The 26,638-nt window shown below is 37.1% G+C and overlaps 1 protein-coding gene across 1 annotated transcript; it reads left to right on the top strand.

Moving 5' to 3' along the window:
* Nucleotides 1-9,826: 9,826 nt before the first annotated feature.
* Nucleotides 9,827-11,973, top strand: LOC145169379 (uncharacterized). The gene is made up of 4 exons (XM_079087956.1): nucleotides 9,827-10,108; nucleotides 10,501-10,705; nucleotides 10,958-11,583; nucleotides 11,827-11,973. The coding sequence occupies exons 1-4, from the start codon at nucleotides 9,827-9,829 to the stop codon at nucleotides 11,971-11,973; spliced, it is 1,260 nt and encodes a 419-aa protein (XP_078944082.1).
* The last annotated feature ends 14,665 nt before the right edge of the window (nucleotides 11,974-26,638 follow it).

The following is a 26,638-nucleotide window of genomic DNA, read 5'->3' as shown; positions in this document are numbered from 1 at the left end:
GGAGATGTGTTGGGGAGCTTGGAGCTTGTAGATCCCGACTTGGTTTTTCATCTAACATCTTCTAGAGGTATAAAGATCTAAAATACATGTCTTTTTAGCTTAGATCTGGATTTAGGTTATGTTTTGGCATGTTTTGGCCCCATGTTTGGTTTTTGTGAGTAAAAGCTACTCTAGAACTTGTGACGGTCCTTTCTCAGTATTCTAGAGGTTGTTGCACCATAAAAATGGGAACTTGGACATTCCTATACTTCTATGCATGAAGACTTAGGTTTTGGAGAGAATTTTAGATCTAGGGTTTGATGTCATGCTTTATTAATCCGTGCAAAAGCTTAAAGTTGTTGCCTTTATCAGTTAAGAGCTTCCCAAGATTAAGATCTATTAGTTGGACATTTAGTGTTAACGAATTAAGAGCTTAAAAGTAAGTTTGGGCATCAGGGGGAGTACGTTGGGCGTGACCCCTGAGTACGCAGGGCGTAACAGGTGTTGCCCCGTTTCCTTCTCGATGGTATCTCAGTACGTTGGGCGTAACAAGAGATTACGCAGGGAGTACTACAAGAAGCCCATTAGGTCCCTTTTGGGCCTTGGGCCAAGTTTAGTTGGGTCCAGTATGGGAAGGATAAAATGGTCTTTTACCCTTAGTATGAGAGAATATAAAATGGACATTGAGTATGGGTTATTACCCAAATTATTAATTATGGTTGGTTTGGATATGTTCTGTGTAAGGAGCCTTTGTAGCAGTAATGCGTGTGTGATTTGGTTATCTTCAGATTGAGATGAGTCTCCTTACTGTACGCGTGGGTCGACGGCACCAATGCCTGCCCACTAGAATGTGTTATGTAGGATACTAGCTGTCTTTGTGACTCTCGCATTGTATGTTGGGTTAGGCCCATTGACATGCAGGTAGGGTTGGGACCATTTGCATGAGCGGGTTAGGCTCATTGTATGTTGGGGTAGGCCTATTTGTATGTTGGGTTGTGCCCATTTATTTGGAAGGATTAGGCCCATTATCATGGGTTGGGCCCAATGTGCGAGCTAGGCCCAATGATATGTATGGTATGTCGTATTTTAGGGAAACTCATTAACTCACTAAGATTTGTGCTTACTATTATGTATTTATGGTTTTAGGTACTTCCGGTTGTAAGGGAAGGGCCCGACATGACTGCACAACATCCCCCAACGTTTTCTGCATTGACTATTTATGACTTTTACTCTGATGTTTAAACGATATAATCACTTTGGTTGGTTTTGGAAAAAAAATCTTTTTTATTGTTTATGGTTTTAAAAATGAAATTTTTACTATAACTTTTGGGATGTTACAGAATTATTAATATAATATACTTTATTTTTTAATTTAAATATGACGTTAAATCTAATGTTTATGTTAAATACAATGGTATTAGATTTAATATCTAAATCAAAATTTCAAATAAACTTAAAAAATATCAAACATTATTTTTAAATAGTTAAAATGTTTAAACATGTTAAATGGAAACCTAAATAGAGTTGTAAAATTAACTAAAATAATATCCATAAACTATTTTTGTAGTAATAGAATATTTTTCAAAGTGATTTGTAAATTACTTAACAACAATAGTTAAAAAAAAAGAGTAATATAAAACTATTTATATCTATACCTATCATCAAACTAAAAAGATGGTCACATAAGTAAAATTTTAAACAAATCGATCATAACAATTACTAAAAAATAACATTAAATCGAGAATAATATTCAATTTTATTTATGCACAAACAGCGGGAACAGTCTATTGACTAATATGATTAAAAATAGTTCAGATTCTATATAAACTTAGTGTAAAAAAATTTATGTCACTAAAAAAACCGTTTTAAACAACTTATATATATTTTCAATATGTAACATGTTACATCTCGAATTCCATGTAATTACACTTTTGACCCTTATTATGAAAATTGTTTGCAAAATGGTCCCATGAGGCACTTATATAAAACGCATGAGTTGATGGCGTACGTTTGGTACGTTGCGTGGCTGAAGGTCAAACCCTAATTTTTAGGGTTTGGACCCTATTTAAACATCCTTAAATCTTAAGACCTTCTTCATTCACCAGCCTCCATCCTCATTTTCGTACCTAGCAAACCCTAATCCATTTTGTGAGCATCCATGAGTCATTAGTGTGTATTTTGGTATTCTTAGAGGAAGGGGGAGGAAAGGAGAACATCTTGGAAGCTTGAAGCAACCTTGGATCTGGAAGTTTTGCACCCTTCTCCATCTCCAAAAGGTATAAGGCTTATTCCTTGATGCTTATTTTGTTAGATCTAGCTTGTATGATACTAATATGTGCTTTTGTCCCCAAACTATGGTGTTCTTGAGTATGACATGCTCTAGACCAAATGGGTTGTCCTTTTGGACGTTTTGCAGTGTCTGGAGTCATAAAAGTGTAACATTGGTCCTTTATACCATTCCATGCAAATGCTAGAGAGCTTAAGACCTTAAGACAAGTTAGGGTTTTGGTGTTGGGCATTTTCTAGACATGTAAACTCATAAAGATGGAAACCTTATGGTTTGGAATGATATTTGGGGGCTAGATCTGCATTTGAACGAAAGGACTTAAAGAAATAAGCACTTAATAGAAAAGTCGCCATTTGGCCAAGTATGTTAGGCATACTTCTGAGTACGCCGCACGTACTCTCTTGGGAGCCTGACTTGGATCATGAGTATGCTAAGCTTACATGTTGAGTATGCTGGCTGTACTCAGCCTCAGTCAACTCGGTTGACTTTTTGACCTTTGACCTTTACCAGATTTTGACCAAGTATGACGTAGGAGTATTTTGGGTATTTTTAGTTGTGGTTGATTTCGGTCACTATTCAATGTATATGTGACCGGTAGAGCTGATTTTCGGAGTAGTGTCATGTTCAGTTGTCTTTTCAGACCGAGAGGTGAGCTTTCCTCACTGTACTTGTGGGTCGAAGGCAATAATGCCAGCCCATTAGACTATGTATTTGGTATATAGGATGTTGTTAAGCAGTAGTGATTTGTTAGATCTGTATCCTGGTATTTAGGACGTTGTTATGTGGTAGTGATTTGTAGATATGCTTGTTTGTCGGTTGAGTGGTTATATGATTATCAATTTGTTGAATGCATGTTATATGTTATGTATATGTCGATGTGGTGTGGGTAGGTTAAGATTGTACTGCTTTGTGACGTCAGTCAGCAAACATGGGGCAATCCAACCGGGAGGTTATAGGCCAGGGCAATCCAACCGAGAGGTTTTGGGCCAGGGTAGTCCAACCAAGAGGTTGAGGACCTAATATGCAATACGTGTGGCAAGCCAACCAGGAGGGTGTGGGCCAGGGTAACCCAACTGGGAGGTTGTGGGCCAGGGTAATCCAACCGGGAGGTTGCGGACCCAGCATGCAATATATATATATATATATATATATATATATATATATATATATATATATATATATATATATATATATATATATATATATATACTCCCTCCGTCCCAAAATTATTGTGCACAGACAAAAACACACAAATTAAGAAACATTATTTACCACTAACTTTATTAAATGAAATGACAATTATATCGTTTTGTTGCATTTAATTTCATCCTTTTGTTGCATTTAACTTCATGGTAGGTTAACTAATAATGAAGGTTATTTTGGTAAAATGGATATTTATTTTTAGAAGTAGACTACTATTTTGGGACAAACAAAAAAAGAAACATGGACTATTAATATGGGATGGAGGAAGTATATATATATATATATATATATATATATATATATATATATATATATATATATATGTTTGGTTGTGTGTGGTACTTTGGGGGAACTCACTAAGCTTTGGCTTACAATTTCAGTTTATTGTTTCACGTACTTCAGACGATCGTAGGAAAGCAAAGGCGTGATCGTGCACATCCTCTTGATTTTATGATTTTGGATTTTCGGATACTCTGATTTTGACCGGTACTCTTGGAAACAATGTTTTGTAAACAATTAAGGTCTTTGGATTGTTTTGAAAAATTGATTATTTTACTCTGATTTTTGGGATGTTACATAACATCCAGTTTCCGATTGTGTTTTACACTCTTCATTTGGAGGTTTTATAGTGCATAAGAAAGTAGAAGGATGTGGAGAAGCAGGAAACCATTTATCGTATTTGCTGAAAAATCAAAGAATCCAGAATTAATCGTAAAAGACGCAAGGTGCCTCTTAATAAGTGTGGCGTGCCTCCGGTCAAGTGGGTTGAACGTATTTTAGGGTTTTAGAGCTATTTAAACATTATTAACCCCTTAGGGTTGGTTTATTCTCATCATACATCACCTTTTGAGAGAACTTTCAGAAACCCTAGCATTCTCCCTCTTGTTTTTGAGTATTTGAACCATTTAAGAGCTTATTTAATCATTTATGAGTGAAGCTTGAAGATCAAAAAGCTTTTCTTGTTGCAAAGAATGAATAACAAAGTGTAGATCCAACAAAGTTGCATCATTTATAGACCTTTATGAGTATAAAGTTTTGATCTTGTTCTTTAGTTCTCTAGATCTTTCTATATGTTGCATTTTACTCTTTTTGGTCCATTCTGGTTGTTATCTTTGAGCTGAGAGAACTCCAACACCTTTTAAGCACATTGGGATGCTCCTTGGACCTCATGGACTAGGTAAGTTAGGATCTTTTGCCTTCCCATTAATCCATGCAAGTTATTTTGGTCCTTTAGGTCATTTTTTGTGTATTAAAGTCTAGATCTAGCATGATTGGAATGTCTTAATGGATAAAGTTGGAAACTTTCTTGAGTATGAATTATGAAAATAGGTATTTATCTTTAATTAAAAACGAAAATTTTATTGTGAAAATTGGGATGTTACACAATATTTTATCAATATTTTTTTAACATGTGTAACACATATGCATTCACCTAGTTTAGTATAACACAACTAATCATAGTATTTCATCAAAGATCTCATCTCTCACCTATATAACTAATAATGTTGGAGCGTGGAGCATATTGTAGAGTTAATAATTTAGATTATGTCATGGATATGTTGGAGAATGATGATGGAAAGATTCAATTTAAAATGGATGTAACTTTTTCTCCATCATAATGTAACTTTTTTTCCATCAGGATTTTGCCCAAGTGTCGTCCTTAAAAACCTCTTTGTAGGCCCATAATATTAGTTTTCCTAATTTTGGCTCATTTCCAGATTTTAGTTTATTCTTTGTTAATGATAGAATATCTGATTTCTGTAATTTATGTTTTTTCCTTGTTTAATTCGAAGGTTAATTAATATGTAAACCTTTTATATTCATCTTAAAATTTAATAAAAAAAACCTCCCTTTGATTTTTTAAACATTACAAAGTGGTAAGAACTTTTCGGTTTTATTTATATTTTTAGAAAAAGAATGGCACCTCGTTTGCATCTTCGTCATCTATTATTGATGATTTTAGTATCGCCATGCATTTTATCTAATTTGAATTACTACAAATACAAAATGGGGATAAAAATTATATATGATGTAATACAAGTTAGTATGTGTGTATATAACACTTGTATATAAGGATAGTTTGATTTCGAATAGGATGAGAGGCAAGAGTCAAAGGGGTCGCGCCCCTTGTAGTGTCCAAAATAACAACGCCCCCTATGGGGTTTAGGGGCAAGCCCCAAAACCTCTACAAAATTTTAGACTTGGAATACAATGGGAAAATCTTTTCAAAATAATGGAAAGCTCAAGAAACAGGCCCATATTAGGACTGCACGAGTCAATTCAAGCTGCTTGGTAGTCCAAGTTGTCTACAATAACTAGATCCAGCTAGATAGCTTGAGCTATTTCGGTAGTTTTTTTCAGAAAACAGTTTTCAACTGCAGAATTCACAAATTTTGTTGTCCTTAACCATTTTGGAATATGGAGTATTTATACACTCATATTTTTCGTATTTTTAACACTCTTATAAAAATCATATATATTTTTTTGCGGAAATGAAATTTAGGTTTTTTGTGCCTAAAACTTAGAATGATCATCATGATTTATATCAATTGAATTTCTCTATAACTCAAATATTGTGGTGGTGAAATATCTACATGTTGGGTATTAGATTTTGCGTCATTGGGCTTATAATATTTAGTCCAATATGTACACGGTTTTGGGCCTGTCCAGCCGTCTCATTTATTAGGGTTTATGTATTTATAGTGCATGCATGCACCGTAGAACGTTTTTAACTTTGGAAATCTTTGTAAACCCTAATCACGCCTCTACAGTAGAAGTTCTTTGTCGAGCTCTTCTGAGGCAGTGAAGCTTTAATCATTAAGCACATTTTGATTCATTGTCGTGTTCTTCTTTGCTTTCTGTTTTGAATCTAATCGATCATTAAGGATTTTATCCTAACAATTGGTATCAGAGCAGGAGACTGTGTAATCTATACGTATCTCTTCTATTAAAAGAAGCTACTAAGGTTTCCGTTAATATTGGATCCTGTTTAGTCGTCATCTCTGTGTTCTTGACACTGTGATCTCAATATTACCATAAATTTTTACACATCTGATTCTTAAACAGGTTACAAAGATCTTGTTAAAATGTCGCACGATGATTCTCAGATCAATTCCATCAGCAACATTGGGTCAACAACAAGGATTCCCATTCTCTTTCCTAGTGACTATGAAGTCTGGGCACTTCACTTTGAAGATTATGTTCTAGGGTTAGAAGATAATGGTTATTTGATCTGGCAAGGTATTTGTTCACTCTGGAACAAGAAGGGAGATTAAAACTCAAACTGATCTCAATCGACTTCTTCTTGATGTCAAGGAAGTTCCTCAAGATGAGAGAGAAAAACTGCAGAGCAACATCAAAGCAATGAGAATCATCAGATTCGCATTGCAGGCTGATACATTTCGTCCTGTTAGTTCTTGTGACACAGCCAAAGCCATATGGGACAGGATTACATAGCTTTACTCAACATATACAGATCTGGAGCATTCTACTCAAATGCTATTGCTCTCTGAATTCGGTGCTTTTGCGCAAAAGGCTAAAGAAAATCTTAGTCAAACGTTTAATCGCTACAATCATCTTTTGAGTAGGATGAAAAAACATGGCATTGGACATGAAATCATCAAGCAAAAGGTAACGTTTATGAATGGGTTAAGGTCTGAATGGATAGCAGTGGTATCAACGGTGAAAGCTCACGAGCAATTCCGAAATTACACCTTAGCAAAGCTGGTAGGTATTCTGAAGTCACACGAAAGCGAGGTGACCAAAGAAGTGAAAGTTGTGTCTAGCATGGGTACCTTGGCTCTGGTTTCAAAGGGGAAGCAAATTGCTGAGGATGGAGATGAGACTAATCTTTCTGACACTGAGCTCTCAAATGAAGAGTTCGCTCTAACGGTATCGAATCCTAGGAGATTCGCAAAGAATAAGTTTTCCTCCAAAAACCGAAACTGGAAGGGAAGCTACAATTCAGAAAAAGCGAAGGAGGAGAAAGTGAATAGCTTCCAGAAGGAAGAAGAGAAGAAAGAGAAACTGCTTGCAGGTGATTCAGGCTATGACTGCAACTATTTTCATGGCAAGAATCATTTGGCTAAAGAGTGCATGTTGAGCCGATTGAATGAGAAGAAAGAGGGAGAAGATAATGAGGCCTACTATCTTTGCAAGCTTGAGGAAATCAAGCAGAAAAGGAAAGCTGATAAATCGATGTCTGCCTTGATTGTGCAGGGTAATAATGATGATGATGAGTTCGGTGAAGTGGAGGTATTGTCCACTGATTCAGAGGATGAAGAGGTTAGAAGACCCACTCATGGAAAGAGCTTTGTGGTGAATAAAAAGTATTCGCATATGGGCGGAAAGTGTTTTATGGTGACAAATGACGTGTCACAAATGCGAGGGTATGCAACAGATGAAGGACAAGAAGAAGCGAATGGAAGAAAGGATGACAGCTGCTTCACTGCGAAGCTAATTCTTGCACAAATCAGCGAATGTGATCAGCTGATTAATAAGGTACATTCCATTCTTGAATCTCTTAATGTTCCTGTATCTAATTATGAAACCGATTTAAATGATTTAAAATTCACATTTTCAAGTTTAAGTGAAAGTTTGAAACAAACTCGCCTAACAAACGCTAATATAACCGATCAAATCAGCAGGGTGTCATCAAAAAGTGAGGAACGAAGGATGTGGATAGAGAAGATAGAGTCTGAGCTTTCTAGGTCTAGGGACGAGTCTAGTTATTTACAGCAAGACAATTTAAAGCTTTTAAAACAACGCAACGTTTTTTGTTTGATTGCTAAGAGGCTTTATTTTAATATCACTCAATTGCATTTAGATTGTGAAATTGGTAAGCAAATTCATAAAATGATCATGCCATTTTTGGAATTAAAGGAAAATGAAATTTATGCTGATTGTTATCAATGTCAATCCATCGTCTCATCAGACAAAACCTCAGAGGCTTATAAGATTGGACTTGACAAAATTAACTCATACATTCAGTCCAAAGACCACAAGGACATGCTGAGACAGTTGCTCGATGAAAATGACAGGTTAAAGATCAAAACCGAAACTGTACAGAAATTTGATTCATTGAGTTCGAAATTAAGTTCAGACAATAGATTAAATGTTGAAAATGTTTCTGAATTCGACAAGGACAGTGAAATGAGTGAAATATCTGTAGAATATGAGGTTGACTGCTCGCAATTCCTTAAAGACGAACTTGAAAAAGCGAAAGCGCTCATTTCAGAAAATTCAATTGAATTCGCACATCTTTATCAAGATAATCCAAAGGTTCTAAAGGAAGTTGCAACTGTCTTTCCAAAGGTCCAAACGACACCTAACCAAGTCTTTACAGTTAATGGAGTATCTAAATGTCAAATTGTTGAACTAACGTCCTTGGTCAAAACTGATAATGTCGATGGGTGTGATGAGCACTTCTAGTCCACCCCGATTGACAATGTAGACGAAACAGTAGGTCTATCCGAGAAGACATCTTGGAGAGTTAAAGGAAGGTATGTAGCTGAACCTTTAAATAAGGTTAATACCACCTATGAAAAGGTAAGCTCAAGTGGAACCAAGAATAATCTCACGGATAACTCCTCAAATCAAGAGAACACCCCTGTGCGAAAGACAAAGACAAAAGCGAATGTTCACAAATCTGCTGAACAGTTTGCATCACAAAAGCGTCAACGGAATGCAAGATACAAAAACATTTTGCAGGAACGAAAGCAGTTTTGGAAGTCAAGAAATCCAAACTATGTTCACCATAAAAAGTGTTTCAATCCTCAAACGAACGTTGGATCAAATGCTAACTCCAAAAGCCAAAGTTTCTCTTCGAACGCAAAAGGCTTCTCATCTCGTCAGTCTCACAGCCCTCAGGATCCAAGACACACAATTCATCGTAGATCCTCTATCTCCAAACCCGCCTATCCTTCAAATCACAAGTCATCTCCCAAATCCACCTTCGTTTCTAAATCTGGAGTTTTGCACTCTTCCACCTCCTCGCCACACGATAAAGGGAAGGCGAAGATTGTTTCAAAGTCCCACATTCCTTTTAGATATAAGAATGAAGAGCGAACGTTTGTTAAAAATCAAATTAAAAACAAACAAAAACAAAAACAAACTAACTTGAAAGAAACGAACCAGAAAGATAATCGTATCAAGGTTTTCACATTAAAGAAGAAAGATCAAACAACCTTAATAAAACAAACTTTTATGTTTGATCCCTCTATTACTTATCCTGTTGTTGTAAAAGGCTCACAAGGACCCAAACACCTTTGGGTTCCTAAATCTGCTTAATTTTTGCAAATTATACGTGACGAACAGTTTGACACTGAATGGTATATCGACAGTGGCTGTTCGCGTCACATGACAGGAAGAAGAGAGGAGTTGAGAGAATACAGGGAACTGAAGAATGGGGGTCTCGTGAAGTTTGGTAACAATGCGCTTGGTGAAATAAAAGGATATGGCATGATAAGGAATGACGAATTCTCAATTCGCAAAGTGGCTTATGTTGAAGGACTACAACACAACTTAATAAGTGTTTCGCATTTAGTAGTTGGTACTGGGTTAAAGGTCACGTTTGACGATGAAGGATCTGAAATTATTGAAAAGAAGTCAAAAACAGTGTTGCTTAAATCAAACGCAAAGGCGAGATGTATCCATTGAATATAAATTCGATACGAGGGAAGCCTTCTATCCGTCTACTCACTAAAGGTGCTTTAGACGATAGTTGGTTGTGGCATAGGAGACTTTCGCACCTCAACTTCAAAGATATCAACAAGCTAGTTCTTGGTGACCACGTGTGGGGTCTTCCTCTCTTGAAATATGACAATGATCATCTCTGTGCCGCCTGCGAAATGGGGAAGCAAAGCAGGAAAAGTCATCCAACTATAGTGAACACGAAGGTTCTTGAGCCACTCGAACTGCTTCACATCGATCTTTGTGGCCCATCTGCAATCAAAAGTATCGGGGGCAACAAATATATTCTCATAATTGTAGATGATTTTTCTCGTTTCACTTGGGTGTTCTTTCTTAAGCAGAAATCTGAAGCAACTCCTAAGCTCCAAGACTTTATCAAGCAGATTGAGTTACAACTGCGAAAGGTGGTTCGCAATGTTCGAAGAGATAATGGTATGGAATTTAAGAACCAAGCGTTCGATGCATTTCTCACTGATAAGGGAGTATCTCACAACTTTTCTGCTCCGTATACTCCACAGCAAAACGGGGTCGTTGAAAGGAGAAACTGTTCGTTGTGTGAATCAGCCAGGACCATGCTTTCATTCGCATCACTGCCTCTTTACTTCTGGGCTGATGCCATTGCTACCGCTTGCTTTACATAAAACGTGTCGCTTCTTAATAAAAGATTCGCTGTCACTCCCTATGAAATCATCAATAAGCGAAAACCTAACGTCAAGTTCTTCCACGTTTTCGGTTTCAGGTATTTCATTTTCAACTCAAAGGAATAACAGAATAAGTTTGATGCAAAGGCTGATGAAGGCATTTTTGTGGGATATTCGCTTACGTCGAAAGCATATAGGGTTCTAAACAAACGATCCAAAAAGATTGAAGAAACCTATTATGTCACGTTCAATGACAATTACTTAAAGAAGACACAAGCGAATGATAGTCAAGCTAAAGAGATATTTCCTCAATCGAACCAAGCGACCATTCCATCGGCCAATCTCTATGAAGAATTCATGCTTCTATTTGACGAACCTGAGAAGGCCATCACATCTGAAGCAAAGGCAGCTGATAATAAGGTAGACGAATTAGCAAAGATAATTGATGACGCTGCGAACAACATGAACAAGCAGCCATCATCAACGAACCTGCCTCAAGACACGAGCACTATATTCCAGGGGGAGAACTCTAACTCCAATGCAAGTCCTCAGGGGGAGCAACCTAGTCCACAGGAAACGAACATTTCATCACCAGATGAGGGTTACACTTCGTCTTTTTCTTTGGATCCGCCCTCTGATTCGAATGACTCACTTCCCACAATATCTCTTGAACCTCCACTCATAGGAGATACCTCAATTTCTGAAAAAGAGGACCACTCGTCATTCGAGGGGGAGAATAAGCATGCGAATGACGATTCGGATGTTCAATCTGAATTCAAAGATGTGAATCCTGAACTAGATCCATCTTATGATCCAAATTACCCTCCACTAACGAAATGGACCAAAGATCATCCAAAAACACAAGTGATTGGTGAATCATCTGCAGGAGTTCTTAAAAGATCTCAACTAAAAGCGAAACATACTGCTTTATTCTCTCAAGTGGAATACTGCATGTTTAATTCGTTCGTCTCCAAGATAGAACCTAAAACTATCAATACCGCTCTCGATCACTCTGATTGGGTACAGACAATGAAAGATGATCTCAATGAGTTCGAAAGAAATAAGGTTTGGAGACTGATTCCACCTCCAAAGGATGCATCTGTGGTTGGTCTGAAACGGGTGTTTCGCAACAAAATGGACAAAGAAGGCAATGTTATAAGGAACAAAGCGTGACTAGTGGTTTAGGGATACTGTCAGGAAGAAGGCATCGACTATGAAGAAACCTTCGCTCATGTTGCAAGGTTGGAATCCGTTCTCATCTTCTTGGCATATGCAACGCACAAGAACTTCGAATTATTTCAAATGGATGTTAAGTGTGCTTTCTTAAATGGAGAATTAGAAGAGAACGTATACGTGGAACAACCACCAGGTTTTGTGAATGAGAAGTATCAGATCACTGCTATATATTTGACAAGGCAGTCTATGGTCTGAAGCAAGCTCCAAGAGCCTGGTATGAAACTCTTACTCGCTTCCTTAAAATGTCCAAATTTAAACAAGGTTCGGTTGACCCAAACTTCTTTCGCAAGAAAGAGGGTGCCCACTTAATGATCGTCCAAATTTATGTCGATGACATCATCTTTGGCTCTACGAATCCTAGCTTAACAGCTAAATTCAAAAAGTTAATGGAAACTAAATTTGAGATGAGCTCTATGGGTCCGATTAACTTTTTCATTGGCTTGAATATAAGACAGGGACCAGAAGGCATTTTCATAAATCAAGAAGCATACACGAAGACCTTACTGTCCAAGTTCGGCATGACGGGAGACTCCAAAGTGAAGGTTCCAATGGCATTCAGAACGAAACTGACACCATCTCTGGAAAAACTGGCTGTTGATATGACTCTTTATCGCCAAATGATAGGATCTCTAATGTATCTAACAGCCAGTAGACCAGATATTATGTTTTCTGTTTGTTATTATGTTAGGTTTCAAGCTAATCCACGCGAACCTCATATGGTGGCATTCAAGAATATCTTTAGATATCTGAAATGAACCTCTTCACTCGGTATATGGTATCCTGCGAAATCAGGTTTCTTCGTACAAGCATTTTCAGATGCTGATCTCGGAGGATGCGGTCAAGGAGGAGGAACAGATTACCTTTGAGATGCTTGACAGGAAGACTTCCATCACAAAGCTAGGTTTTGCTCTCTTCTAGGGCTTGCCTATGACGATTAAATGATAAACCCATATTCGATCTCCACTGCTCAAATCTTCGACATGTTCTATCAGATGGGGTATATTAATCTCATCACCTCCATCACTAAGTTCAAGAAATCTAATCTTCCTCTCCAGTGGAATGGCCTATTTACCCTTCTCTTTAAGGCATTTTCTAAACGGGTATCTGGTTCAGATTGCGCAAGCAAATCCTTCATGACGATCCTCTACGGCCTCTACCATGGGATCAACCTAGATTATGGTTCAGTTTTGTGGGCTCAACTGGTGAAAAGCACAAACTCCAATACTCGACACAGTGAGATTTCCTGTGGTCAATTTTGGACAATCGTGGTACAGTGCGCAATTGAGAAGTTCAACATTCAAGTCATGGTGGATTCTATGATGTCATCGATTGCAACATTCCACACTACCAAGATAATCATGGTTGACACCTCCAAGTTCTCTTTCGTGGGTTCCATTCCTGAATCCATGTATAGGTGTGTGTCTGGGGCATGCAAAATCATTGGGGAATACAAGAAGCTTAAAGTTTCAGGACCTCGAGTCATCACTCCTGAGATGCAACTTACTCTTGATGAAGCTGATAAGGTCAAAAAAAGGGGTAAACCGAAGCAACCGAAAGAGGGTCCATCTGCCATCCCTCAGGTTCCTAAAAAGAGAAAGACAAAAGGCGATTCTTCTAATCCAGCTCCCTCTTCTCCAAATCGAAAGCGTGTCAAGAAGCAAGTTCGTAAAGCTCACATCCCTTCCTCATCTTCATTGACAAGTGACTCTGATGATGCAAATCGACGCAAATCTGAGGATGATGTCAGCCAACATGACCAAGAGGTAAATTTCTCTGTTCCACCCTCACCTACTTCCACATCTATTCTTATCACAATTTCTCCTTGCCCACCTCCTGTTACCACTCAACAACCCACTTCTATTCCACTACAATCACCTATCTTCACTAAAACCACTACCACTATGACTACCACTACAAGCGAACCTACTGTTAATGTCAACGCATCTGATGCGGGGGCGAAGACTTCAGGCTTTGCAACTGATTCTACCACACCTCCCATTTCTGCTCAATCTCAACATGATTCTGAAGACTCTATCGATACTGATGGACTAGATTTTGACACATTTCATTATAGTCCGTTCTCTGTCCAAGAAGAGAGTGATGATGATGCTCCTCTCACTTAGAAGCATCTCAAAGATCTACATGCCAAGCTGGATACTCTTATTGCATCCTCTACTGCCTCCTCCAACCAAGCATATTCTGAAGCAGAGGTTAAGAGTATGCTTGATACTATTGTAAAAGAACATGCAACCAGTCTCGTAAAAGCATACCAGGCAGTTACAGACTCCACTCTTTCGTGTCAACAAACGACCGTAAAAGTCGATAAACTAATCTCAAAGACCAAGACGTTTATGACAGAGCTCCAAACTACAACTCAATCGAATGCTTCCAAAGCGAATGCTGAGGTTTCAAAACTAACCACTTCGCTTCGTACTGAACGGGAGAAACTGGAGCATATTCATACCGATATCTCCGCTAATAACACAGCGTTTCACACTTCAATGTCTTTCCGGCTTACCCGGCTCCAAGACGAACTGGCTGTTGAAAATAAGATAATGGACGAACTTGCTCTCCGCACCACTCAACTCAAAACTCAAACCGTCAGGCTCAAGCAAGTAAACACAGAAATCGAGGAGCTCAAGTCTGAACAAGCAGTTATGAAAGAATACATTGGAGATGTTAATTCACTACTCTCCAATCTCCTTGAAGCTCATGATTCCATTCTGACCATTAGTGTTCGCAGACACTTGGCAGACAAGCTCCTTCCTGCTTTCGCTATTCTTAACAGATTAGAAAGTGTTTTTGAGGAACCTGTCCCTCGGAAACAAGGGGGAGAAGCTAATAAAGTTCAATCTACAAAGGCAGGGGAATCATCAAAGAAAAATGAACTGAAGGTTAATGTAGCTTTGGGTTCGAAGGGAAAAGGTCCAATGGTTGATGTTGATGAAGATAGTGAAGAAGATCAGCTAAAGCGAAAGGCTCGTGATCATGAGTTAATAAAAAATGCTCGCATTGTGAGAGAAGCCGAAGAGAAGGAACGAAAAGAAAAAGAAGCTCACGACACTTTGGAGAGCAGAAAAACGCTCTTTCCATTGTGGACGTTGGAGCGAATGTTGCATGAGGTAGTTGAATTCCCAAGTGTTCACTGGTTGGAGCAAGTTACTTATTTTGATTTGGAAAACACGAAGGATTCCCAGTTTGACATGCCAATAAAACGTAAAGCCTTCGTCTTTCACTGCTTCGATTCAATTGCAACAGTTCCCTCTCCTGATGCGAAAGTAGATAGAGCTTTAATTAACTTTTATCTCGCTTTTGCCAAACCTAAATATCTGACCTGGAGTGCTCAGAAGTTAACAACAGTCAAAGTCACAGGGCCAATTGCTACAGGACGATTTGTGAATGCGAAGTTCAAGGCTACAAGAGGATCAGAAAATGTTGTGCACAAATTCACTCTTGCTGATCTGCCCAATCTTAATCCTCATGATTGGATTTTGTTGCTCAACCTCCTGCTGACTGAAGAGCAAAAATATGAACCCATTCTGGCTCACCTAAAGCGAATGTTGGTTTCATATATATATATATATATATATATATATATATATATATATATATATATATTAAGTGGCAAAGCTTGATGTCGAAATAGGTGGTGCTCTGAAGCGAAAGCCCACTATCAAACCGATTGGAAAAGCTAGTGACATGAGGGAAATGCGTATGGGTAAAATTAATACAGACTACATGAATGTGATGTTTTAGCGTAGGACTGGTACTCCTGGAGCTTTCCAAAAATGTCTCTTTGCTTTACCCGACAAACACTTGTTCTCCACGACCTACTTAGAACACATTTTGGAGATCATTAACAAGTGTAGCCTGAATGATGCTGCTGCGAAGAAGAACTTCAATGATATGATTCGGTGGTATATCGCCTTTCGTAGTACTCTACTTGCTGTGATACCCAAACTCTTCAAGACAATTAAGATGACTCAGCAATGAAGCATCTCGCGCCTCAATTGACGCAAAGGGGGAGATTGTTGGGTATTAGATGTTGCGTCATTGGGCTTATAATATTTAGTCCAATATGTACACGGTTTTGGGCCTGTCCAGCCGTCTCATTTATTAGGGTTTATGTATTTATAGTGCATGCATGTACCGTAGAACGTTTTTATCTTTGGAAATATTTGTAAACCCTAATCACGCCTCTACAGTAGAAGTTCTTTGTCGAGCTCTTCTGAGGCACTGAAGCTTTAATCATTAAGCACATTTTGATTCATTATCATGTTCTTCTTTGCTTTCTGTTTTTGAATCTAATCGATCATTAAGGATTTTATCCTAACACTACGAAAAAGTGATCTTATACGATCCGTGAACAATCAAGATTTGGTTAACAATATTTTTTTTCTACCCTAAGTTCTAACACCTTCATACTCCATTAATATGCATCAATGACAGTTTGCAATTCTAGAAATGGAGTCTAATAAATTTAAGGCTTGAAAGTTTCTATTTTATTTAATGAAGAAAATGATTACATACGTCCCTATATATTACATGAAAAGCTAACTAGATAAGGATTCTAAATAGATAAAGATTATAACTCTTAGCCTTATAGGGAAAGGAAACAAATAATAAATAATGACTAACACTTAGATATCAGACATTAGAGGAAACAAATAATGAATAATGAATAATCACTACACACTTTCTAACAAAGTAATAATCCAACTCCACCTGTTTGGTGCGTTCATGATATATATGATTAATTGTGATGGGTATAGTTGCTTCGGTATCGTACATTAAAGGTGTAGCTCTAACCTTTGTAAAATTGAAATCTTGTAGAAGCTACCTTAATTATATTATCTCACATACAATAATGGCCAGTAATAATATACTTTGCTTCAACTGAATATTTACCAATAATACTTTGTTTCTTCGTCCGCTAAGAAATTGGAGATCCTCCCGAGCTAATAAAATAGCCACTGCAAGATTTCCTTGTTGATGGAAAACTTAACCAATAGGCATCACAATAAGCTACTAGATTAAGATTTCTATACATAGGTAAAACAAACCTTGTTCGGGTGTGGTTTTCAAGTAACAGAGTACCCAAAACGTTGCATCCAAATGCGTCTTTCTTGGATTTGCTTAAAAATCGACTTAACTGATTTATAGAAAAGGTTATGTTGGGACGAGTAAATTTGAGATGGAGTAATCTCCCAACTAATTTTTTTTATCGAGTTGCATTAGTTTATGGATTGTCATCGGCTTTATGAAGGCGTAAGTTTTTCCCCATGGGGAATAAGCTAGGATGACTTCCTTCAGTTCCACAATCTTCAAATATGTTAAGTACATACTTACATTGAGTGGTTACAAAACCTTCAAACGATCGATCTACTTCGATTCCATGGAAATATTTTAATGCTCCCAAAACTTTAATGTTAAACTGTGTTTGTAAATATGTTTTTACTTTGTCAATTTTTCCATCGTTATTTCCTGTTAAGATGACATCATCAACATAAATGAGTGCAGTGAGATATGTAGATCCTTTTCGAAAAACGAACATGGAATGATCAACATTTGATTGTTGAAAACCCTTTCCAACAAGCGTTTTAGTGAACTTTTGGTACCAATTTCTGGAGGATTGAAGGAAACCGTAAATTGATTTTTGAAGCTTACAAAGACGATCTTTCGCTTGTTTTAGTGAAACCTTGACGAATCTTCATATACATCTTCATCTAAATCACTATGTATGAAAGCATTATTTATGTCCATCTGATGAACTAACTATTACTTCTTAGAAGCGACAACCAAAGCACATCAAACTATTGCCAACTTTGCAACTGGATAAAATGTATCATGTAAATATATTCCTTGAATTTGTGTGTAGCAATTTTCTACTAGACGGGTTGTGTAACGCTCAACTTGACCATCCAACTTATAATTTATCTTGTACACCCATTATGAATCGATTGGCTTCTTTCCTGGTGGAGATGAAGTAAGAACCCAAGTTCCACTGTCTTCAAGATCTCGAATCCCTTTTCACATCGCTTCACATCATTTTTAATCAGTGACTGCTTGTGAAAAGCTTTTAGGCTCATTATGAGATGTGATGGCCGCAAGGAAAGCTTGATGAGATTTATAGAATTTATTATAAGAAAAAATTGAGATATAGTATTTACTATAGAGGAACCTGATGTGGGAACAATGGTCGAGTGATTGAGAGAGCGTGGCAAGTCTGTAAAAAATTCATTGAAATGCTTCTCTTTGGTCTTGGTCCTTGTACTATGCTAGTTTTCTTGTTGCAGAGTTCGATTATGGTCAATCTTGTTTTGACTGAGGTTCTGAGGAAGAAAACCAAGTTTCTTCATGATTTGTACCAGGTATATCGACATGGATTTCGACGCCATGATTAGGACCATTGTCATCATTTCACAACCCATTATCTGGCTAGGTTTGGGCCACTAGTTCTATGTGATTCTCAAGAGTTTGTCATCGTTCATCGCAATTATCAACTTCCTTTTGTATTTTAGTTAAATTTCTAGGAAATCCTGTATTATCTAAACTTTTATTGTAAAATCCTAAAATTTAGAGAGATTTGTCTTCTAGTCAAATATTGACCAAAGAGGCAAAGTGGACATTTATGATAATTATATAGATTTATAAAGTTGTGAGTTCATGAAAATGGCCAAGATAATTTATGTCACTAAGATGAGGTTAGATGAGTGAGTTCAAGGGAAATAATGCATGCGAAGATGCATTTTGGCTAAAAGGGTAAAATGGGAAATTTTATGCTTTTTGGACCAACTTTCTAACTTAATAGATTAAGACCTGCACTAAGTTAGTGAGAAATGACTTAACAAATTCGTATGGTAAGTTCCTATCTTCTTGTGGATATAAAGACAATAGAAAACATGTATAGAATGAAGAAGTTATGAAGGTTATAAGTTGGAGGAAAAGTTGTCGTCAAAGTTGGAATGGAATGAGTAATGCACTTTTTTGATCTCCATATACCACGACACGGTACACAGATCGCCACAGTGCGGTGGTGTAAGTTGGCTACCATTGACCGAGATCAAATGGTTGCCACGACACAGTGTATTAGATTAAATACAAGTTTCAGACCTATTAGAGCTCATTTTGATAATTTCAAATGGGAAATTGATTAGAGAGTTTAGAGGGGGATTTTTCTATCCAAATAGTGCCAAGACAAGCTAGAGATGGTGGATTGTAAGGATTTCATCCTCTCCACAATAAGGTAAGATTTCTCCAATTTGGTGAAATTGTTAGTTTGGTTGAAATGATTAAATTAATGAACCTATAACTCGTATATGATGTTATTGAGAGTGTGTAGAAGCTTTGAACAAGCTTTGTATGTGATTTCCATGGTGAAATTTAGATATGTGAAATTAGGGTTTTAAACCCTAACTAGTGATTATGATTCATGCATTACAGAGTTGATTATAATGAATTAGATAGTATGGGATGCTAATTCATTGGATAGAGTATATTAATAGAAAGAAATTGAGAAGATAAAATTAAGATCCATTAAGTGGTCATTTTGACCTTAAGAGTCATTCAGATCTTAATAGGCTAAGACAAGTATTAAGAAACTTGTATATGTGTATGTATAGGCCTACGAGCAAAGAATATGGATCAAGATGCATCAATGGAAGAATTGAAGAAAGAGTTTTAGTTAGTCGTAACTAGAAACAAGTGAGTTATTAATCTCCCTCTCTCTCTCTCTCTATATATATATATATATATATATATATATATCTATATATATATATATATATATATAATGTTATATATTTATTTATATGCATGTATGTATGTTGTTATGTAAGAGTCCTGCATCCGAACATGACATAGAGGAAGAGAGATTAGTATTATATGCGCTATTATCCTATGTAAGATTATGTACTTGTTGATATACATTTAATATCATGTATCTAAGCATACATGTATAACCAATGTAACGTCCCATTTTTTCAAAACAAAATTTTCATTGTTATTTAGGGTTAAAATATTGTTTTCCTAAAAACCAAGTCAAGAAACATAAGTATCAAATAAAATCATCCAAAAATATTAGAGTATCAAACATACGAAATCACATAAGATACAAATTTATGTGTAAAATCAAGCGTTCGCCTTCCCGAGATCATCTGAAGTACCTAAAACACAATAAATCAACATTTACAAGCACGAAGCTTAGTGAGTTCCCCCAAAATAGCACATACAACATATATAACAACATATAGTTGTATTAACTCCGTAACAACCCCGAGTCCATATCAATCCCCAATCCATAATGTAACATCCTATTTCATGCCAATTCTGAGTCATGGTCCGGAAGTTGATTGTGTAAGGTTTTCGGCCCTAATGAGGCAAAGTTTAGTCAATGTGGAAGGAGGTAATGTTGGTTAAGAGATTTAACCATTGAATTGTGTTTTGGGCTGAAGGGTAGAAAGGGAAAAATCATAGGCCGTATTCTTGCATGAAATATGGATTATTTTTTGATAAGTTTGTAGTCCAAGATATTTAGATAATATTTTAGAGCTCTTCAATACCTTTCTGTGGATATAAAGAACGTCGAAAACAGAGTTGGAACAAAGAAGTTACAACTTTTTGAAGTTAGGACATTTTTGGGTCAGCCACGTACGCTGGGCATAAATTAATTACTCTCGGCATATTGAGTATGCCTGATTACGCGTAAATTGAGTACGCTAGGTGTAATAAGTGTGCTTGAGTACATTGGGCGTAAATTTCGTACGCTGGGCGTATGCGATCAGTTCCCAAATCCTATTCTCGTGAAGAGCCCTATTTAAGCTCATTAACTTCCCCATAACCATTCCATTCTTAGCCTCCACCTCTCCAACACCCTCTCTTGAGACCCTAACCCTAGATTGAGCCTTGTGAGCAAAAAGAATGTGTTTTAAGTGCTTTGGAATGTTCTTGGTGCACCTTGGAGAAGAAGGAACTCCTTGATGATGTGTTGGTTGCATTGGAGTTTGTAGATCTGGAATTTGTTCACCTTGATCTTTCTCCTAGAGGTATAAAGTTTGAATCTTGATGATGAAATTCTTAGATTTAGCTAGTTTTGAGTTTTATGAGGTTTTGGTCACTTTAAGTGCATAAAGTTTGGATCTTGAAGGTTTGTGACCTTGTTATGGATAAAGTTGTAAACTTTATCCATCTAAGCATCATTTTGATTCAGATATGAAGGTTAGAGACTTGGACTTAATGGATGAAGTTGAAAAAGATGCACTTTTGGGTCCCTTTGTGTAACGCCTTCGTTTCTGGGCTAGACATTAATATTGATGTAACAGTCTAGGTTAACCTTTGTAACTCATTTTGAAATAATAAGAATGTATTATTTGAGTATTATGTGTTTTATGCTTAATTGTGTGGCTTAATTGAATTAAGAATAAAGATAAGTGTAAAAATAAAATATTAGATAAAACCGATATCGATACATGAAGACGTAGTGGTCGTGACAAGGATTCCGAATATGTAAAGAATGCTGAAATCCGAGTTATAACGAAGAAGTTATGACCTGTCGAAGTTTCGTGACAGAACCGGTAAGACACTGCGTGACGTAAAATATGAATTTAAGATAAAGCGATATCTAGCCTTAGTGATCTAAACGAAAGTCGTAGAATACGTTAAAACGAGAGCGCACATAAAAAGAACGTCTAAATCTGACTTCGTATGAGGAAGTTATGATTTTTCAAAGTTTCAACTTAGTAGTATGCAGCCCGAAGTTCGAATATGAGATCGAGTGATTTCTAGCTGAAACAATCTAAACGAGAATCGAAGATCTCGTCGATAGTAATGCAACAGTAAAAATACAGATGAAAACGGACGTCAGATAAAGAAGTTATGAATTTCTAACGGAGTTTTCCTGTCCCGGCCTACTAAAAATAATATAATAAAAATAAAGTCAAAATTAGCCGACGGAGTCTAAACGAGAGTTGTAGAGCATAATCTCACCTACGCGTGGATATAAAGAACGTCGAAAACGAAGCTTGTATGCGAAAGATATGAATTTCTGAAGTTCGGGGCACGAAACCCAAAGCTGTGTCAGGGTTCACGACGTGAACTCAGTGATTTGACCTTTCAGAGCCTTCCAGAGTCACATCGCGACTATGTACCTGATGATGTCAAAGGTCACGATGTGAACAAGCGGTTCACGACGTGAAAATCGAAAAATCAGCTCTATAAATAGAATCGAAGGGCAGCCGAGCACTAGTTTATTTCTAGACTTAAACTTAGAATGCTAAGTGAAATTGTGAGATGTGTGTCTGTTATATTTCAGACACGAGCACTAGTTTATTTTAGGACAATTGCCTAAAATGCTTTTATGTGCTAAATGTTATATGTTTACCATATATGATATTATTTGTTCGGATCTACGGTTTGTTCCCAACCGGATCTGAAGGCTTATGTGTTTAGGATTCTAAGCGTATGACTACGGTATTAGAACTAGCATGTAAACGTTTCGGAGTGATTTTGTGACAACCCGAAAAAATTTTCGTTTTAAGACCCAGTCAATCAACTCAACTGAGTGTCAAACTCATTAGTACTGAGTTCTAGCCCAGTTAAAGGCCATTCTAAGGAGTTTTGAGCCTAATACACTTAAGGAATAAGTGTTAGAAAGTACCTGCTAGAACCACAGTGTAGCAAATCAAACCATAACCTCATCAAAATGAGTTCACGGCCACAAGACCATGAGTTTACGGCCGTAAACTCATGGGGTCGTAAACTCAAGGGTATATAGATGATACTTGGCCATTTTTCTCATTCTTTCCTTCCTTGGCCGATTTTCCTTCAAATCCTCTCAAGTATCATCAAGATTTCCTTCCAAGATCTTCATATAATTAAGTATTCTTCCTAGATTTGTTGATACATCTCTTAATCTAGTCTCCTTCCATGATTTCATCCATGGAAATCATGTTTTCTTAGATCTTCAAGAAACACCAAGAACACACACTAGTGTTCTTGGCCAATATCAACCATTTCAAGCTTCTAGATCAAGTACTCTTCCCTATACTTCATATCTAGTTAGGAATCATGCTTAGAGACTTGAAACATGGATTTCCCCAAGACATCTTGATTTTACGGCCCAAGATCTCCCTTGGCCGTAAACTCAATGTTGAAGCATGCATGGACCATAAACCCTATAAGATGCAAAGCTAGTGACCCAGAACCCTTCATGGATGAGATTAGGACCTTAAACTACTGTCAAGTGCACAATGACCATGAGTTTACGGCCGTAAACTCCTTTGGGCCGTAAACTCATCAAAAGCCTCATTTGAGGTGGTCTTTTTCATACAAGTGTAGAACAAAAGTCCCTAAAGTTTCCCTAGCTTTCAAACCAACACATAAGCATGTTTGACCATGAGTTTACGGCCGTAAACTCCCTTGGACCATAAACCCATGGTAGTAAACTCATGTTAGTGCCATTTCACTTCCCTTTGATGAATCACATGTGATTCCAACACTTGGTCAAGGTGTTTCCTAGTCCCAGAAGGTGTTTCCTTTCATATAGTTGTTTATAAACACTATATTCATGTCAATATGTGTCCTTATATGTCATTTAGGACTTATTGTGTCTCGGGACTTCATTCATGGAACTTCTCATCCTTACACGCATACCCGTTTGAATCACCCACATCAGGTGAGTTCATACCCCGTAATGAATCTTTTAACTGTTTTAACTGTTTTAAGGGGGGAATACAAGTTGAACACAATGATAATTGTGTAATTGTTTGGTATAAACATCTTTCAAAATGTTACTTATGTCATTTATAAGTTGTCAAAACATTTCAAAAACGCTTTTAAAGTTATGTTACTTTATAGTTATACAAAACTCCATTTTTAAAGTACAAACATAACTTAGTAGATAAACGAGTCTTTTCAATAACAGTTCAAGTAAAACATTAGTAAACTATAATAGGTATAGTTTAGGTAGATACTTTTCATTACTTCTAGTACAATGAAGCACACAAAGAGTCAGTTCATACATGAGTCAAACACACAGTGAAGAGAAACAAACAATACCATACAGAACATATAGTGAAGAGAAACAAACAATACCATACAGAGAGAATACACAATTATGAGAAACAAACAGAACGTACAACATACAGTACAAAACAAACAAGTTAGGTTGCTATAGCATGAGAACACACACAGGATCTAATTATACCAATTGATCACTAACTCATTGTTTTAAACAAAAGGTGATAGTTATATTGGGTATACATGATCATATAACAAATGTGAATTACACGGCTTGTAAGAATTTGCAGAGGTCGCGTTTGGTTCCCTTAATCTCTAGTCAAGGAGAACGTTTAGTAGGGGTTCTAGCCTTCACATTTTGACCGTATTAAAACGAACATGTTTTTAGGTCATCAGTACATCCGCATGTCATTATAAATGACAACTGTGTACTTACATTTCCCATTACTTTCATAAAGTGACAGTACCACTTGAAAGTCAAACTCAAACTATTTTCGAGTTAAGATAGTTATAAACTAGGGAAAATATACATTTTTACAAACGACAAACAGAACAGTCGAGTCTAGCACATAACAGTAGATGCCTTGGTAGAAGGCTACGTTTAACAGAAGATGCCTTGGTAGAAGGCTACGTTTAAAAGAAAGGACCATAATGCTAGTCTTATGATTCCTTAATGTATACATCACATGATATATATATACCAATAGGGTCTGACAGGTAATAGGATGTGTGCTCTCCGCTTCATTTCCTGTTCCTTGTTTGGTTGTGGGCTTGGAACGAATTCACCCAATCTATTTTCTATTCGATTCTATATATATGTATGCTTAGTATACATTAAGTCATCATAAGGGTACCAGGTATGGGTCAGGTTATAGGACACAGAGTCAAAGCACAGTTTTCTAGTACAAAACATACTTTCCAAAATCTGTACTTTTGGTATACAAAACTAGAAACTTCCCAGTAAAGGGTTTAATCCATTTTATTAAACCAGTACAATTTAAAGGACCTTAGGCGAGTAACTCTATAATACCTTAGTTTATACATCATGTTTATATATAAAACTAATACCCAATAGGTAGTTGGATGTGTGCTTTCCGCCTTACTTCCTGTTCCTTGTTTGGTTGTGGGCTTAGGGCAGATTCACTCAATTAACTTTCTATCCGATATTAGATTATATATATCAGTATAAACTAAGCTAGTATAAAAGTAGTCACTGTGGTCACCATTTTATTATAAGAAATATGGGTTTTCTTAAAGAACTTTTCATTTGATATAAAGGAACCATTACAATTAACTCCATGAGTAACAAGTGTTTACACTAGGGTTATATACGACAATGATCTAACAACTAATGGGATGTGTGCTATCCGCCTTAATTTCTGTTCCTCGTTTGGTTGTGAGCTTAGGACAGATGCACACAATCGATTGTTTGTTTACTCTGAGTCTTATATAACCTGTATCCACTTAGTACCCATAGAAAGGGTTGTAGTGTCAATTTACTTAAACTTCCATCAAAGTATGAAATATAGGATTTTCTAGAGGAACATGCGAGCTTTTCAAAACAGAACTTACAACTTACAACATTTTACAACTACATTTTCAACACCATTTTACATCTACATTTCAACAACACTTTACAACTTACTCACATCACTAAAATCTTATGAACTCACCAGCTTAATTGCTGATCAACTCTTTTAAATAACTTGTATTCTCAGGAGACTATTAGACAGATGCTCGTGCTGGGAATTCAGAAGATGGAGCAATATGGCTTCAAGTCTTGTTTTGTTATTTGTTTATGAATTCTATGTTTTGTGAACACACACATTGTAAACACTTTCTTTCGAAATGAAATGGTTGTTCATAACTTGCTTACCATATACATATCTCGTGATACTAAACATGACGTCCTCCACCCCTGAACGATTTCGCCGTTCTGGTTTTGGGGTGTGACAGATTTGGATAATTTAATTATCTATCATGAATAAGGATCTAAATTCACCTTATTCGGTGTATAGATCAACAATGGCAAGAACAAGAAGCGGAGTTGGAAACGTGAACGAAAACAGGAATCAACCACCTGTAATCGAGAAAATACCTGTTATAGCAGCAGCACCTGAGCCAATGACAATGGCTGGTGTACAATTGATGATTCAGACGATGTTGGATCGTCAGATGGAAGAAATGGAGCTAGCCTTCATGACGTGTGGCTGCAGAGGCAAGTTGCAGACCACTTTCGCAGTACGTCAGTTCAGAAGTGGCGCAGTTCGTTGGTGAAACACTCTGGGAAAGACCCTAATCCCTAATGAGCCACTGCAACTGACTTGGCCAGAGTTCTTGGTGTAGTTTAAGCGCAAGTTCTGCTCGGCCCAAAATCTGCTAGAGCTGGAGAACAAGTTTCTGACATTGGCAAAAGGCAGCATGTCAGTTGATGAATACACCAATGCCTTCACTGACAAAATGGAGTTTGCTTTGCGCATCGTCCCAGATGAGCTGACAAAAGTTGACCGGTACGCGAAGGGACTCCCATGGGAGTACGCGGTGCCAGTACGTCAGGCACCTACTCTAGAGGCAGCTATTTGGGCTG

The sequence above is a fragment of the Lactuca virosa genome, chromosome 1 (genome assembly GCF_052849685.1).
Source record: "Lactuca virosa cultivar CGN04683 chromosome 1, Lactuca_virosa_CGN04683_v6, whole genome shotgun sequence".
Classification (NCBI taxonomy): Eukaryota; Viridiplantae; Streptophyta; class Magnoliopsida; order Asterales; family Asteraceae; genus Lactuca; species Lactuca virosa.
This window is presented reverse-complemented; position numbering and strand designations above follow the sequence as displayed.